The 18,189-nt window shown below is 37.9% G+C and overlaps 1 protein-coding gene across 4 annotated transcripts in view; it reads left to right on the top strand.

Annotated features, from left to right (window-relative positions):
- The window catches only part of NNT (nicotinamide nucleotide transhydrogenase), a 40,148-nt gene extending 25,339 nt beyond the window's left edge, over positions 1-14,809 (top strand). For all 4 annotated transcript variants that reach the window (XM_029961579.1, XM_018077238.3, XM_018077236.3 and 1 more), the window contains 5 exons: positions 1,968-2,127; positions 3,438-3,519; positions 10,056-10,174; positions 10,956-11,071; positions 12,038-14,809. In XM_029961579.1, coding sequence (XP_029817439.1) covers positions 1,968-2,127; positions 3,438-3,519; positions 10,056-10,174; positions 10,956-11,071; positions 12,038-12,187 — 627 coding nt within the window. In that variant the 3' untranslated portion in view covers positions 12,188-14,809. The remainder of the gene's footprint in view (positions 1-1,967; positions 2,128-3,437; positions 3,520-10,055; positions 10,175-10,955; positions 11,072-12,037) is intronic.
- Positions 14,810-18,189: the final 3,380 nt, after the last annotated feature.

The raw sequence follows: 18,189 nt of genomic DNA, 5'->3' as shown, positions 1-18,189 counted from the left end.
CAGGAAATACTTGATTGCAACTGTAGTGTTAGAATCACTGTGCTCAGGGATGGGGAAGAAGCTTGACGTTGAAGAATAACCGTTAACTGGGAGAATGAAACAGAGCAAGAGAAGGGACAAACAGTGTTAGTCTTATAAATTGTGGGCTGGCCCATCACCTGTACTAGCTGTGTAGTTTCTCCGAACACAGTGGAAACCCTTGGAGTTCTTCAGGATCAGGTATTTGGTTTTCCCTGGACTGTAAGCTCCTGACCATTGTCACCTTGTGTGCACAGCACAGAGGGCTTTTTGCTGGTTGGTGGATTATCAGTGAGTGCTGAATCCTGAACTTTATACCTCTATATTTGTGGTCTGTGGTGGTAAAGAAGGTGAAGGAGGCTATAGAAGAGTTTTCACACTGTCCCAGTGCTGAGCAGGTTTTAGCTGGTTAATTTTTGCTTGATAAGGTTTTTGCTCTTCTATACCATCCATTTTTTTTTCCGGACTTCCCTCTTGGAAGGCCGGTCATCTTGGCTCTTTGTGGTAGAGCCAGGCAAATGTGCTTCAATCTCCTGCTTCTCAGATTTCTGATAATACTTTAACTTTTTTTTCTCTCTGGTCTAGCTGTAGTCCTTTGATTTAGATATGTGTATAAAGTGCTTTGCTTCTTGTTAGCTTATTGTGTGCAACATCTGAAGAGGGTATTCTTCTGTCTAGACTGTCTTACCTGACACTTAACTGCTATAATATACTACATAGTCTGGTTGCTGTTTGGTGTTTTAATATTGTGATACATGTCAAAGGCAGTGTGTTCTTAGGGGACATGAGCTACTGGGTACTGCAGACAGTAGAGAGATGCTGATTTCACTGCATTTGTGTGCTTCCCTTACAGTATCTGAAATACTGATGACTTACCAGGACAAACAAAAGTTCTGTTGTCTTCACTGTGCTTATTTGCTAGATGATGAATTTCAAAGAATGGCATATCTTCTCAGGCAAAACACCTGTGGAATTGCATGATTTGAAATGTCGGTGGAGAATGGACAGCTGGAAGCATATTTTATGTGGGTGGTTCCTCCCACACATCTGTGTCTCTCCAGATCCATTCCTAAATTTTGTTGTGGTTTCTCAGCTAGTAGAGAAGATGTGTGTCACATATACAGTTAAAGAAGCAATTTATACTGTTTCTTTCCTGCTTCTGAAGTTTTGTTTCCTGCAATTACAAGTTCTGCCTATTTCCAGTTATTGACAGATATTGCTTTGGGACCACACTCACAAGGAGACATGCCAGTGAAAGCATTTAGCCAGTGGCTTTTCTGGCTATGTGTCTAGTGGAGACAGATTTTCAGGATGTGTTCTTCTCTTAAAGCTCCTAGTTCAAATCTCTTGTTTCCCTTTGGTGCTCAGCCAGTAAGTAATGGCCCCCTTCAGTTCATTAAAATTTGACTACTTTCGTATGGCTTCTTAGCTGCTTTTTCTTTTCTGCCTTATTGCTGTAAGAGTTTTGCTTCTGTACTACCTGTAGGAGCTTCGTGGTTTCCATGCTGTCGTTAGCAGTTCTGTACTCACATGTTGAATAGGTCAGGACCTATAGAAAATATCTTGCAAAAATTTCATGTGTATGTGTATATGTGTACGTAAAATTTTTAAAAAAAATCCTGTCAAGTATGTTTTCTTTTATAGCCCTCTTTTAAGAACAAAAAGAGACTAATATTTGCTTTTTGCTGCCTTGGGGAAGTGCTGGTGCTTTCTTGTTAAATGTGTAATGTAATGTGTTAGAAGCTGGTGTTTGGTTATTGATGTGTTAAACTGTTGTAAGGAACCTGTTTTAAGAAGTTTTGAGTTATAAGAAGGCAAAACCAGCAGGTAAAGACTATTGTTGGGAAGTCTTTAATATTTTCAGAAAATATTTTCAGGAGTTCTTCATGGACTCTCACCATTATTTTTGCATTTTATCTTTATCTGATCAAAACCCTCTTGTCTTTCAGGCTATGAACCGTTCCCTTGCAAATGTGATTCTTGGGGGCTATGGCACTGCATCCACAGCTGGAGGGAAGCCCATGGAAATTACTGGAACCCACACAGAAATCAATGTGGACAATGCAATTGAAATGATAAAAGAAGCCAATAGTATTATTATTACTCCAGGTAAGACACTCTTGACTCACAAGATGTTTAGAGGATGTATTATGAAAAAAAAGACCACAAACAAACAAAAACCCAAACCAAACCAAAAAACTGTAGCCTACAGTGGCAGCATGGCAGCAGCATGTCAAATGTTGACTGAGTCCATGTGATTTGTTTTTGTTCCCAGCTCAGTTATCATTCTTTGCAGAGGTGTATGCCACTTCATTTTTCTTTATGTGTTTCTTCAAACTGTCATTTTTATTTGCATTTTAAATTCTTCAGGACAAAGACTCTCCTGTAAATTAAGCTTACACCACAACAGCTGTACACAAAATTAATTGTGTTTCCAAGCACTGCCACAGTACCAGTGGTTTCAGTACATCTGTCTGTTAAGTTACTGAAAAGATTTTGTTTACAGTTTTCATGTACTTGCTTAATTTTGCATGGATTTATGAAAAAAAAGGCAGTACACTCATTTAAAACTTAGTTAATGTAAATACTGTAATTAAAGTAAAAAAAAAATACTTGAAAACCAAAACCCTGAATTGTCTGAAACTACTATGTTGAGTGTAGGCTCATATTGTTCAGTAGCACACTCCCTGATAGGAAGGAGCTCAGTGAGGGAATAGCTCAATATTTCTTCAACTGAATGGCTTGACTGCTATGTTAAACTTATTTTAGCATTGGAATGTGAATAATGCTAAAATACAAAGTCATCTTTTGTTTTGCTTCAGCTTAAAAGGAAACATCAGTGAGGTAGGGTTTTAATTTGGGAAGTTACCTCTGTTTCCTCTAAAGCTTGCAGTCATCTTCAAGGAGTTTGCCTCTTCCTCCTGTGGTCAAACCTTGAGGACACCAATAATAATTTATACTCTTTGTATTTCTCAGGGTATAGCTGCTCTGATGAATTAGCTCAGACAGACTTAAAAGACCATATCCAGCTACTAGATTTGAGTTATGCAAATTCAAAATTCTCTTGAGGGTAGTGGTTGTGAAGTAACATAATACTAGCCACTCTATCAATTTTTCAGAGTACTTGTCTGAAAAAACCTTTTCTGATAGAGAAAGGAACATGTATTTTTGCGAAGCTGAAATAAGTTGCTTTTGTTGTTGGACTGGCCAAATCACTGCACTATGAGTGGTCAGGAGATCAAAAAAGAGATGAATTATAGTGGTCAGGCTGTGAATATATGAGAATCTGATGTGTGTATTTTTTTAATTTATTTTTAGTTATAAGAGCTTCTGTTTGTGTGGAAGATACTCTTATTGTCTGCAACTAGTCTTTCTGCACCAAAACAGAAAAATAGCTCAAGGTTTTGAAATTCTTTCAGGTTATGGTTTGTGTGCAGCAAAAGCTCAGTACCCAATAGCTGATCTGGTGAAGATGTTGAGAGAACAAGGGAAGAATGTCAGGTAAGTGCTTTCCTTGATGACAAGTGTTACAGTGTTCTGTTTCAGTTTGGTTTTTCTTTTCATTCCATTAAAACCCCCTACAAGTAAGCCTTAGTTTTGGTTTAATATTTCTTTCAGCCTTGACAGAGTCACAGAATAGTTGAAGGTAGAGATCTCTGGGGATTGTCTGATTCAGCCAGCCTCCTTGCTCAAACCAGAGTCACCTGGAGCAGATTGCTTAGAATTTTGTCCAGTTGGGTTTTGAACATCTAGTTTCCAGAGATGGAGACTTGTCAATCTCTTACAATGTTCAGTCATCCTTAGAGTAAAATAGGTTTTTCCTGTATTTCAATTTGCAACTGTTGCTTCTTGTCCATTCACTGGATACAACTGAGAAGAAACTGGCTCTGTCTTCTTTACTGCCCTTCATCGACATTTATACACAGTGATAAGATTCCCTTGAGCCTTCTCTTCTTCTCCCAGTTTTCAGCCTCTCCTCCTGTGGCAGGTACTTGAAACTATTGAGAACTTAGATGTACACTTATGGGATTCCCATAAGATTTTCTACTGCAAGCAAGGCTGTTATTACAGTTTTGAATATTGGATGGAAAGATTATTGGACTGCATGACACCAGTCCCATGAATTTATTCTGCTGGAGTGCTGCTCCAAAAGCAAAGATAATTCTTAGATTGCCAGTATTAGCCTCAAGTCCTTTCCTCCATTTTTTTTGTAGACCTTGTAGATACTGAAAGTACTAGAAGCAAACAAGATGCCTCCCCTGCTGATTGTTTGAAACTTTGCTTGGTTTCTAATTATGATAACTTAATATTTTAAAATAAGTTGAGTCTCAGTTTTTATTTCAAACAAGATATTTGGGCAGATGGTGGTTAGCCAGACTTATTCTCTGACTTCCATGTGTTTATTTCAATTAGATGGTGACTTCCCTCTGGAGTCAGTACTCTAGTAGTTAATGTTTTTTGCTTTTATTTTCCTTCTTCTGCTACTTTTTGAACCTTATTGAAAAGTTGCATGTAAGCTTTTTGCAGTGTGTTACAGCATCTGTTGTGATGGATAACAGCAGAATTGTAAGGTTTAGCAGCAATTACTTGTTAGTGTTTAGCCAGCATGTTGCAGTTTTGCATATAAAATTGCTGTATAGATGTGTTTGTTCATGGATACATGAGAAATGAGGGGGTGTGGTGGTGTATTTGCTTCCTGAAGCAGTTCTCTTCACACCTTGTTTTTCTCCATGTTTAGTGAAAGCTGTGTGTGTGTCCAGATTGCATTAAAAAATTTGAAGACTCCTTGTTGTGCAACAAGAAAACCCGTTTGTGGCTAATGCGATGACAGTATTGTATACTTTTGTCTTTATTTCAGTGCTTCTGTGGGGGAGAGCTTTTTTTTTCACCAACCTTGGTGAAATAAAAAAATACTGTTTCTTCCTTTTATATTGGCTTTACAGGGTAGAAAGGTGAATGAGTCCTTGAAATAAATGGCTTATACTTGAAATGAGTCAATTTCAGGAAGGGATCACTGCAGTGGTTACCTAGTATTTTAATGAAATAAATCTGTATTTACACTTTGTGGTAATTCAGGCCTTTCATCACTTTGTTGAGCTCCCACGGTGTTCATTGAGTGCAGCTGTTGTCCTCTGGTTTCAGTAGGCCTGGAGTGCCTCGGGACCCTAAACCACTCGCTGTCCAGATGTAGTGACGCTCTCACACATACGCTGTGGAGGGGTGCCAGTGTGGACGTAGGATTGCATCAGTCTGTAATGCCCACTGTGTGTCAAGAAAAACTGTGACTGTCATATGGTCTGGTTTTTTTGCTTCATGGCTCACCATTGATCCAGAGGAGCTGTTGTTTTCATTTGCTCTGCCTATAACCATAACATTCTCAGTGAATGCATATTATGTAACATGACACATAACCTTTGACTAGGGTTTAAATTTAGAAATACAGGAGAGTTCTGGGAAACTTTAGACTGTTTTAGTTACTCAGTTGCATAGCTAACATCACTGCTCACTTGAGATGGTCTTGCAGCAGATCACATCTTTAATGCATTAGTAAAGTCACATAGAAGGTTGGATATTACTGAGCCTAGAGTATAGCTTTGCCCTGTTATGGAGGGATAAAACAACAAAACTTTTTATAGGCTAAATCCTGTAGCCCTCAGAATCTATTGGCCTTGGAAAATGGCTGTTCTACAACTAGTGTTGTATTTTTGCAATGTCAGAACTAAGTAAATTGCTGAAAATTCTTGCTTTACCCAAGTTTGTCAGCCGCAAGTTGTGTTGTTTGTAGGAACCTAATTATGGAATTCTGATTTTTTTTCTATACAATAGAATTATATTCTGTAGTAGTTCTGCATATAGATATATAATTACTCTCTAAAACTGTATACATTCTCATATGCGTGTGGGTTATTGATGCTCTCCATGTCCACATCAAATTATCTGTCCTACCTTTTGCCACAGTATGACATTCTTAAGATATTTTCTATTCAATGTGTTTTGTTTTCCTGCACAATAAGAAGTTCTTTATGAGAAAAATGAATTTTAAGATGAAAGGACACTTAAATTGCTTTTTATAGACTTTCTAAATAATTTCATAGTAAATAAGTTGATTTTCTGGTAACTCATAGTTGAGAGTGATGCACATTACCTCTTTAACAGGCTTTCAAAATAGTTGCTAATAAATTAGTGTTTTTGTTTTTTTTTTTAACCTACTTTTTATAGATGGATATCTTGAAGGACTTGAATTTCTATCTTCTGATGCTGGAGAACCTAATTACTTTTAAGCATATGGAAACTAGTTTTTTACATTTTTGAAAACATGGTAGTACTGATTTAGTGTTGTACCTGCCTTTTTTGATTCTTTTTTTTTCCATTGATACCTCAAAGGCTGAGCTCTAATCAAATGTGTTCAGAGCTCTGTTCCCCCTCCTCCATTGTTCTAATTTCTTGGAAGTAATAGAACATGTGAATGGTATCAGTTACACATTTATCTACAAATTAATAAATAAAACTGATTAACTACAACTGTTTAATTATATCAGTTTACAGTTATGATTCTTTGTGGCTCTACAGGAAAATTTAGAAGAATTTTAAAGCATGAGCTGTTGAAATGCTGTCCTAAGCAGTCTTAACATACCGTGTATCTCAGGTCTACAAGATGGAATTTACTGTCACTGATGAATGACAGCATAAGAACATTGTGTGCTAATACAAGTTTCTGTGAAGCTGAATTATACTTAATATGAAGACACAAAGTGTGTACATGTGTGTCAGTTCTTGGTTGGTTTGCTATAATCAAATTAACTCTGTGGGTTCTGAATTATTAATGTTGCAAATGAAGGGACAGGTGGAGTCCTGCAGATCTCTTAACTCCACTGCCTTACTGGTGGTGTAGTTAGAACTAGCAAACCTTGCTGTACCTGATCTGCCTCTGCAAGGATGCAGCTGTAGCTGTGTGCTCCTGTACGTGTGCCATTGCTTCCACTGGGGTCAGCTCAGCTCTGGGTGACTTCACTAGGTCCGTGTGTGATGTTTTGTGGAAGCAGGCTCTACTTTTTTCCCTGTAGTTGGGCTCTTGGGAGGATTATTGCATAGAGCTAAGGTCCATTTGGATCTTGCCTCTGCTATGATAAACCATAGTGGTTGGAGATAGGGAACCAATATCAGAGCCCTGTTTAAGTATGCTTAATTTAGCTAATCTAACTCAGTTTAAATTTAACTGACCTGATTGATTTTGAGGCATATGTTGCCTCAGGCATGAAACCAGGTCTAGGCTATCTAGGCTAGCTGTATGTTTTGATTCTAGTAATCTACAGAGTTATCCATAAGGTGTGATGAACATTATTGTGAATATGTGTTGTGGGTTAAGATTTCTGCTTGGTTTATAAACAAACCAGCCAACCTACAGGAGTTCCTGCATAACTAATACTAAAAGAATATCAAAGAAACTTCGCAAGTTTTCACTTCAAAGCATTTTTACCATAAAACATGTCTCTCTTTTAAAATAATTTCCATGTTGAATTTTTGAATACGAATGAGGTTCATATTTTGAACATCTGGGAGAGCATATGTAACAAAATGTTCTGCTGTAATGCACACAGCTTTGAAGAACTGCTGCTGTTGTGAGTTGGGAGCAACTTTTATTAGACACGTTGTGATCCATCAAGGATTTTGGGTGTCTATTTTCCATGGTTACCTGAATTCTGAATTCTGCTTTGTATTGGACAGGCTGATTTCACTCCAGAAATGTGTAGATGTTACCTTTTGACATAATGAAAGCCTCAGATAAGCACATATTTTTTCATTATTCTTTTTGACATTCTTGCATATCCAATTACAAGTAGTACTGGCAGGCTACTGTCATATTTGGTTAACAGGCTCTTAGAAGCAGACTTCAATATTTGTCCAAAAAAGCTTTTGTATGAGCAACTTTCTCAAACTTCGTGAATACACAGTATGTGGTTTCAAGCAGAGTCTGTCAGAAGTCTTTAACTACTGCCATAACTCTTCCTGAATGAAGATAATTTGTCCCTTTCTTTCCTTCTTTCCTTGCCTCTTGCCAGGAATGGTAAAGTCAAAGGTGAAATTTATTCTCTTGGCAGCCTAAATTTTGGCTTTCCAGCCCTTGAAATAAAATTGTATGTGTATATAGTATTTAATAGAAACCTCACAAGTATTTTGTTTTGTGTATTGCCAAAGCAGCTTTGGTCACAAAGGCACTCAAATAATTTTATTAGACACAAAAGAGAATTTTGTTGGAAAATCTGTTTTCACTGCCAGAGGAGTGATGAGTTTTCTCAAGGGTACTTCAGAATAAGAGTTCTCCTACTTTACTGCAAGTGATTGAATTTGGTGTACTTAAGGTCTATCTGCAGTACTACACATGGCTTGTATTACTGAGTCAGTGGTGTGAACCGTAAGCTGTTTGTAATTTGTCCTATTTGCTCTCCTTTTTCTGATTCCAGGTATTATCCTTTGCAACAGGATCCCAAATGTTTACTAGCTGAATACAATCTATTGTCTTTGTTTCTTTAAAAGCATTCCTTTTAAAGCCAGGTTTTATCCTGCTGTTGGGTATGGACCTTAAGGTTGTAGTATATCTAATACTATGTGGATTAATCATATGTCCTTAATTTTGTTGCTGGAGTTCAGTTGTCTCATTTTTGTATTGTCTTAATGTTGTCTTAATGATGGAGCTCTCAGTTGCCCTTTTAAGGATGTATTTGCACAGTGTTAAATTCACAAGTGATCTGTGTTGATTGGACTGTGACTTGTGGTCAATCAGTGATGTTATCCATTTCCATCACAGTAGAGTTGAAAATAGAAATGTATAACAATCTGTCTGTCATGGCAAGTTGATTTATCAGTCTTTCTTTCCTTTCTGAAGAAGTCTGAAGTGCTTTTATTTCATTCCCGATTTTTTTTGATTTCTGCTCAGAAATTTCTGTTCCAAAATCCAAGAATTCAATAATCCAAATTTACTCTTGACTATTTTCCTTCTCTTCCAAAGGACGTATAGGCTTCCTCATTGAACATTTATCTTTAGCCCCCTACAACATTCGTCTGATGCACTTCTGGTGTGCTTGCAGTCAGCATACATCTGGTGATAGCTCCAGAGCTGGAAAGGCAGAAAGTGCACAGGACAGTAGACATGGATTTGCCTTGCTTATAAGGGCCAGTAGATGACCAGAAGAGTATAATATGCCAACACAAAATAGATTTGCTTCTAACCAAATATGGCTTTGATAGTTGCAGCTAAATCAGTTTAACATCTTCATTCTGACTTTTTCCTTACAAGAATGATATGCATGCCTGAGCAACCCTGGCTTGCCACCGTGTTGTCTGTCTGAAGTTTTATTAATTCATAAGCAGTGTCCTTTGTCTAAGTTGTTTTTGAGCTGTTCTGAAAACATTTTTTTAAATGGTTATACTTAAACTTTTACAGTTTCTTAGCTCTCCACCTTCTCACTCCCCCTCCTTTTTTTTTTCCCCCTTTTCTTTTTCTCCTAAGGTCAATCATGAGAAGAAAGTGGCATGTTAACCTAATTCAGCAAAACATTGTCTTGTGCTTGGTGACTTTACTGTTGGATTGGAGTGCTAGACTGCAATAACAATACATACTCTAGAGACACCTGAGTCAATAAAGATCATTTGCCAAGGGCATTTCTAGGTCTAGGAGTGGTTTTGCTTCAGAAAGGCAGCACGGCCTTTTGTCTTTTTCATGAAGAGCATTACACTGTGGTGATTTTATTTAGTCTGCAGTGATGTAAGGGATCTACAAACCATATTAATGTGGGTGGCAGTTTTGCAGCTAAAAGGCTTATTTGTAAAAGTCCAGAAGTATCTGTCACAAGATTTTAAATATGGTACTGCTTGGAAAGTGAACTGTTGAAGTTTAACCATTTTATTTTATTCGATTAATTCACGTGTGTGCTCATATGTAAGAACTTCTCAGCCTTGTAGGTCACTGGTGACAGTTTTACTGTATAAAACAGAGCGGTCTGTATTTATTAACGGAGTTGGACTTTCTTCCCTTTCAGGTTTGGTATTCACCCTGTGGCTGGCCGTATGCCTGGTCAGCTGAATGTACTGCTAGCAGAGGCTGGTGTTCCCTATGATATTGTACTGGAAATGGATGAGATCAATGAAGACTTCCCAGGTTAGCATGTGAGCCATACGTTTCCAGTAGATTGGATGATGTATTTGATTTTGGTTTTGTATCGCACAAGGATTTTAAAAATAGAAAATCTCAGTCAGGCCATTCAGTTTCACTTTGTGCCTCTGGTGATGGCATTGTAGAGGACAAGAGGTCTGTCTTTTTTTTTTGTGAGGAGGGTGCATTTTGTTTTTTAATTGCTTGTAGCTGTGACAAATGCTGGGTCATTATTATCTCTGTTACTGCCCTAGTCCCTGTAGAGGAAAACTGTTGCTCCTTTTTTAGGTCAGGTGTTGTGGATGGCTTGATCCTCTCATATCTTGCAAACCTGTATAGCATTGTGCTGGCAACCTTTTGGTTTTTTACATCTTTATTTAAAAATCAGAAAGTTGCTGGTAAAAGGTTTTTCAGAAGAATATTCAAAGGAAAAGCCAGGCACCAAAAATTTGAAAGTGATGATACTATGTGTGTATACAAACACATTTAAATATTAAAGGATTTAAATTTTTGTGTGGCCCAGTGGTCTAATGAGTCCCTTGGAACTGGCTTGTGGATGCTTGCAGTTTGCTGGAGGTAGCTGGGAGCACACTTGAACTCTCACATATAATTTACCTGGTATAAAATATTTGTGTGAATGATGTCCTCATAAATTTTTGTAGAATACTTAACCATTATGGGTTCTTCTGCCTGTAAAGATCAGAATTAACACAAAAATGTGCATCAGCCTCTGTGTTCAGATTTCAGATAATTTTTCATCAGTGTTATTTTCTTTGTCTTGCTGCAGAAACTGACTTGGTCCTCGTAATTGGTGCAAATGATACAGTTAATTCAGCAGCTCAGGAAGATCCAAACTCTATCATAGCTGGAATGCCAGTTCTTGAGGTCTGGAAGTCCAAACAGGTGAGATTAAGAGAGTTGTGTTAGGACCTACCTTAGGTAGCATGCTTTTACAAACATGGTGGATAAGCTATAAAGATTCTCCCACTGTTCTGGTTTCCATGAAAAGCTTTTCTCTGAGTTGTCCAGCAAAGCAGTCAGTGCTTTGCAAGTGTGATGCACTGCTCATGATTTTATAATCATCATCAAGTGCTTTAGCGAGACTACTGACAACTGCAATAGAAAAGACCAATGAAAGTGCTGCTACTAGAATATGTCATCAGAATACATAATGTCCTGCTCACCTGCAGCCCTGAAGCATTTTATACAAATACCTATTTTTTTAGGTTTATAGGAAATTTGATTGACAACTTTAATATTCAGGTAGAAATACAAGAATGGATAATATGCTTAAATAACAAATAACAATTAAAAAACAACCCCTCCAAAAAAACCCCCAAACCACAAAAACCCAAAACAGTGAGTGGCTGAGTTGAGTAGAGAGCTTAGTCTGTCCAGGTTGAACTGACAAGTTTTGTTTCTTAAGCAGTGTCATCTGATCCAAAGTACATAGACTTGTGTTTCTTTGATGTGAAATCTTTAATATCTTTTTCTGAACCCAGCTGACCCTCAGTTCTTCTGTAGGTTAGCCATTCATGTACTCAGCCATAGACACATAAATTTGTCAGCAGTGTTTGTAGATGTGTGTTGCAATTTGAGATATAAACACGAATGTAGTTACAGTTGGTAGAGCTTTACAGTTCCTCTGCTGAAGGTGCCATGGTTAACATGTTTTTGAAATTGATTTGGATATCAATTTGTCTGCTAAATTAAAATCTGAAATACAGCTTATAGCAGTGAGCATCTGGTTTTGGCCAGGGATGTCTATTCCTCTTCCTTTGTTTGTGGAAGCTGGTTTTTTGTGGTCTTTGCTTGAGGGAGGATGGTGGTTGTTTTTTGCTGTTTCAAATATGAGCTCTTTATGTGCAGGTCATTGTAATGAAGAGATCTCTGGGAGTTGGTTATGCAGCAGTGGACAATCCAATCTTCTACAAACCCAATACTGCCATGTTGCTGGGAGATGCCAAGAAGACTTGTGATGCCCTGCAAGCGAAAGTCAGGGAATCGTATCAAAGCTAAATACTGATTTGTATTCTGTTTATGTTTGCAACCACAGTTTTGTCAGAGAGGTCATGGAAAACAAGAGGTAGAAGAATCTCTCATTGTTATAAGGCAGCTGGCTTTTGGAGAAGACTGCATTGACTCCTAGGAGATGTAGTTTGGTCAGGGGATATGGACATTTATAAAAAAGATGGGCAGATTAGCCCTTCGAACTAAATCTCCAGTAAGGCAATGCATTAAAAAATGAAAATGTGCATTTTAAGGTTAACATTTTGCTGTTACAAGAAGGAACTAATAACTCAGTCATCTTTAAGTAGTTACTGACTTCCTCCTTCTTACTGTCTGTACTTCTGTCATGGAAATTCACTAAAAAATGCTGTGCCAAAACTGTATTCAGTCTTATCATCAAAGCGGTATTTTGGCTGGTATGGACAAAACAACTGTTGATTTTATCAAAACTTAAAAATAAATTTCAAACAGATGCAAGCAGAAGTAAATCCTTGCATGTCCCTTTGAACTCAGGACGTTCTAGCATAAAATAGATGCTTACGGGATTTGAGATTCTAAGCATTACGCTTTTTTTCTTTTGGGGATTGTGTGGATGCTGTGAATCAGGAACATTTTAGAAAAGTTACTTTTCTTTAAAATACGGTTCCAATTTTTTTATGGTGCACGCTTATGTTAAACGAAACACAGGATTTCAGGCACTTGCCAAGTAATCTTCAAGTCTGACAAGGAAATGTACATTTACTTGCACGGCTTAACTATTTTAAGCAACTGCTCAATTCTCCATCTTTTCCAGTCGTTGCCTTTTTAAGTGTCTGAGATAAAAATGCAGTCCAGTTCTGCACAGACAGAACATCTTGCATACCTGATCTGTTCACAGAATTTGGACCACAGTGTTTCAGTTTGTTCACTGAGACTTTTAATTGTATTCACTACTTGAAAATTTAGTGATGCTTTCTCAATTAACGTTTTTGTAATGCTGGAAGAAACACTTTTGAACTCTCCCTCTCTACTCTGCTATTGTGAGACCCCACCTGGAGTGTTCTGTTGAGCAGCTGGGCCCCCAGAACAAGAACAATGTTGACCTGTTAGCGCAAGTGCAGAGGAGAGACACTAAGTTGATCACAGGGCCCAAGCACCTCTCCTATGAAGACAGACTGAGAGGGCTGGGGTTGTTCAACCTGGAGAAGAGAAGGCTCTGGGGAAACCTTAGATCACCTTCCAGTTCCTAAAAAGAGGTCCATAATAAAAATGGAGAGGGACTTTTCACAAGAGCTGATAGTGATAGGACAAGGGGGAATGGCTGCACACTAAAAGAGAGTAGGTTTAGATTAGGTATTAGGAAGAAATTCTTCACTGTAAGACTGGCGAGGGACTAGAAAAGGTTGGTCAGAGAAGTTGTCGACTCCCCATCCCTGGAAGTGTTCAAGGCCAGGCTGACGGGTAACGTGATCTAGTGGAAGTTTCCCTGCCCGTGGCAGGAAGTCTGGAACTAGTCCCTTCCAACCCAAACCATTCTGTATTTAAGATGCTGGAGTTTATTAGATTTTTTTCTGAATAAATGAGCTATTGTTTGGACAGCACAGAAACATACTAAACTTAAAATCCAGTGTATTTGATTATTTGATTATTCTCACTAATCTAATTAAAAGCACTGTTAAATTCCCAGCATAAGTCCAACAAAGTTAAATTATGACATGGATTGCTGTTTTGCTTTTATTATATTAAGTATACTTGAGTGAAACTCAAATATTTGCCTCATAAAATGAATTTGTCGTATATCCATAATGTTTTCCTAATGATGTGACAACTGTCCATGGTGATGAAGGCTAAGTAGAACTAGCTGTGCTTGTGTTAGAAAGCATTCATACCTGGGGAAGACAAACTGTTATGGATAAAGTCTTGAAATTAATCTGTCTTGCTTGATAGAACATTTTTTTCATTACACCATGCACAGAGACCTCATATAAAATACCGTATTTCTTCTTGGCTACCTCTGTTTTTATGTGAAGATCACCTAAAACACAGACTTTGAATAGGTAATGCATTAAGAAATGTAGCAATATACAAAAGATCTACCCTTTTTGCAGATCTCTTTTATATAATTTGACATAAAAGTTATCATGCAAGCATTAATATGCTGTATACTGCAGGAAAAGACTTGTAATTTTTATTTAAAACATCATGGCAGCTATATTTGAATGTAGCACCTGTGGCCTCTTGATTTCATTGTATTCAACTTTTCCTTCAGGTCTGCAAACACTAGGGAAATGGAAGAAGAAGAAAGATAAGGAAATAATCCTCTATCTCTCTCCCTCACAACTGAGAAGAAAAAAGTAAAAAGGGAGATTTGAAGGGATCTAAAATCCTAAAGTATTCATTTTTGTCATGCTGAGGTATCTAACTGCAGTATACATCATGTCTCTGCTTATGGGTAGCTAATAAAAGACCAAGCTTTTCTTTAAAAAATAGCAAATAACAAGGGAGGGGGAACAGTTTACTTTGTATTTGGAAAAAACCCCACACTATTACCTTGGATGGGAAGTACAGTGTTACCTTTAAAATGTGCTTTACCATGGAACACCAGGTAATTGTTAAAGTGCTAATAAAAAGTCAGTTGTTTTTCTCTGTTGATCACTGCTTCTGTTCTCTCCTGTTGTGTTTCCTGAATAGGTAACTGTATCTGAAAACAGATCCAGTTCAATCAGATTGCTATAGGCTTTGATTTGAACATCCTGGTGGAGATGTCACAGCCTCACTGTCATTGCAGTGTTTGATTCTTCCAGTTGGGAACGGATTATTTTTTTTAATTGTAATTAGAATTTCCTTTTTAATTTTAATTAGAATTTCCTTTGATGAAACTGCCTGCAACCTTGCAAGACTAGTTTGCCCAATTGTTCAGTCTCCATCAACATTTCATACCCTTTTACAGGCTGACGTGCTCCAAAGTCAGTGTAAACATCTCAGCTCCTCTATCTCTGCAATACATTAATTGTGCAATCATCCAGACAGTTCCTCCTGCAATACCCAGCTGGTGTTCCTGTCTTAGGCAAACCATACTGAACATCAGAGATGGGTGAAAGGGAGGGAGATGGAGGGTGTGTATGAGGAGGCTGCAATGAAAACAGAACTAAAACTAAGTATCTTTTGCCATTGTCCTACCCTTCTTGAGCCAGTGACTCAGAAATTTAAATTTGTAAAATGTGCTATTTCTAGCAAATATGCTGCTTACTTTCTATCCTGAGAGGTACAAAGTTTGTTTTTGCGCTGTTAAATTGGCTTTGAAATTTTTTGTAAGTAGGGGAATTTTACTGAGTACAAAATGACAAGGTTTCAATAATGTGATCAACTAATCTGTTCTATACCTGAGCAGTGCAGTTCAAATACTCATTTAAGACTTGCAATGAGTATTGTTCCATCAGTGTCAAAAAATAAATAAATAATTTACAAATCGTAGTAGGTTGCATAATGTGACTGCTCTGTAGCTGCCCAGAGGATGTATTACGTTACTGTTTTAGGCTAATGTGATACATGGTTCTTCCTGAAAGGAAGATATGTACTTAGATGTTTTCATAAATGGGCTTAGTAATATTGAAAGCTCCAAGTTCTCAAAAGGTGATGTTTTGGAGAAGCATAAACAATCCTAAAACATTAATTGAAGGTATTACTTGAGAAATTAAGGGACTAATTTATAGCCCTTTTTCCAGGGTGATCAACCTAATGACTTGTAAGGAAAGAGCTTTTTCTGCAGTTGCAAAGGTAGTGAGGAATGTTAGCTAATGAGGAGACAGCAAACAGAAAAAAGTGATAGAGGAAGTGTAACTATTCTGCTTTCTCTATTTCACTTTTGCCTGGAGACATTTTCCCTGAAAATGAGAGGGATTGTACTCTTTAACAGAACACGTGCTTAGGAAGTTTGTGTTCTTCCCTTAATGACAGTTCATCAGTTTTATTTTTCCCTGTATACTACAAGACTGCATGTAGCCCAGTACATCACTCTGACACCTGGCACTCCAGAGTCCAATTTTCTGCACAGCATATATAAATTATATATTAATAACAATTTTTGCACACTTGTTAGAGAAATGGCTTTCTGAATTCTACATTACCAATTTTTAAATTCACACCTCTTGACACTTTTTTTGAACTCTGTAGACTTCTGCAAAGCAGTTTTAGTTTGACAAGGATATAGAAAATAGCTATCAAACCTTATTTAGCAACTGCAACTCTTTTTAGAATATTATGTGAATGAGGCACAAAATATGTCTGTTATTCGTTTTGATAATAGAGTCAAAGCGGGTCAGACAAGGGGGAAGGAAATTGTGTGTCAGAGAATTAAAATAGTCATGCTGCAGAGATCAGACCTTTACCTCACATATGAGTATGGCTTTAAAAATAGTGCTATACCTGATGGAGTTCTGTTACATGTTCTGAGTATGACATTTACTAAGTGTGATGTTTTGCAATTAGACGTGAGACTGGGAAGAGGCCCTGTGTCTATCCTGACCTTCTTTTCCTGCCCAAACTTGACAAAACCCATAAAACTGGTTATTATCCAGCCATTTCCCCATTAAAGGAAGGAAGCAACAAAGGAACTGGAGGACAGAAGGGCTAAAGGGGCTTCACACTCAGTAAGAAGTGTCTTCTGAAAGAAGATTGAGGTTGAACTCTAGCACAGCATGAAATTAAGTTATTCTATTACATGGTCAGTCTAACCTATAATTTAAAAAATCCATAGCAGAATGGAAACTAACAGCTAGTGAACATAAAAAGCTCAAGCAGATGTTAAAGCTGTCTCATGGCAGTAATAACTAGCAGTTGCCTATTCCCCCTATTAAAATATTACAGATGTGGTAGGAAAAACCATTTGATTTTCTGATTCTGCACTCTCAGAAGCTCATTGTTACAGGCCATGGTACAATGAACTCCAGTTTTCAAGAGTTTTATGGTGGATTTGTTAATGTACGGACACAAAACATAAAGTCTCTTAATTTATAGGCACATCAACCATTCTTATTTTTCATCAGCATTTTGTCCCCAAACATATCTATTGAATGTTAGTTTAGTGAACCATATAATTTGAGGTGACTGAATTATAAATTGAATTTTAAAAACAGAGGACTGTAACCAACAAATGCAACGTGCTAAGCATCACTATAATTTTTGTGTTACATTCCTGATGTGACACTGACTTCTTTTTTTAAGTTTTCAGAGATATCATAAACCACACTTTATACGTGGCCTGTTTGATCTGTGAAAAGTGTTAAGTTCTTCCATGGAGCCGCTGAACTTCAGCTGTAGATCTCAGAACCGTTTCTCTTTCTGCAGGGCAATGTAGCAAGAAGCATCTGTTGCCTTTTTACCTACTTGTTCCTTTTTTTGTTTTGTGTGAAATTATTATGGCATTTGGTATTTAAATGCTAACTCTCACTAAGGGATCTAGTTTCTGTTGTCCACCTTGGAAACTAGTCACCTTTGCATGTTTTTTATGGAACTGATCTTAGAGGAAAAGAGAGGGAGCTTTCCATCTCTGCTGGACCAACCGTTGTGGTTGGTTCTAAAATGTTACTTTCCTGCTCTAACATTTGTTTTCAAATACAGATCTGTCTCATTTGTCTTTACTGTGGTGATGGTGAGGCACTGGAACAGGTTCCCCAAAGAAGTTATGGATCCCCCAACCCTGAAAGTGTTCAGTAGTATGGCCAGTCTTTGCGAGCAAAGATTTGGGAAAGGTCATTACCCTTGGAGCCTGCGCAGTGGATTTTTTAGGTGAGACACAGTGTGCGCTGAACTGAGCCCACCCTTTAATCCTGAGGTTCATCTACCGGGGCTGAGCGAGCTTGGACGGTGGCAGCGAGGTCCTCAGGACGTAGGTTTGTTTAGAGTGACCTTCTCTTAGATGGATGGCCTTACAGGGCTGACGAGCTCCATCTGCCTGGGGGAGTTTCCCTGACTGGGAATTGAACCTGGGCCGCAGCGGTGAGAGCGCTGCATCCTGACCACTAGACCACCAG

This window comes from Manacus vitellinus, unplaced genomic scaffold, assembly GCF_001715985.3.
Source record: "Manacus vitellinus isolate BGI_N305 unplaced genomic scaffold, ASM171598v3 scaffold_36_pilon, whole genome shotgun sequence".
Classification (NCBI taxonomy): Eukaryota; Metazoa; Chordata; class Aves; order Passeriformes; family Pipridae; genus Manacus; species Manacus vitellinus.
Note: the sequence above shows the minus strand (reverse complement) of the source record. Positions and strands in the feature narration are given on the sequence as shown.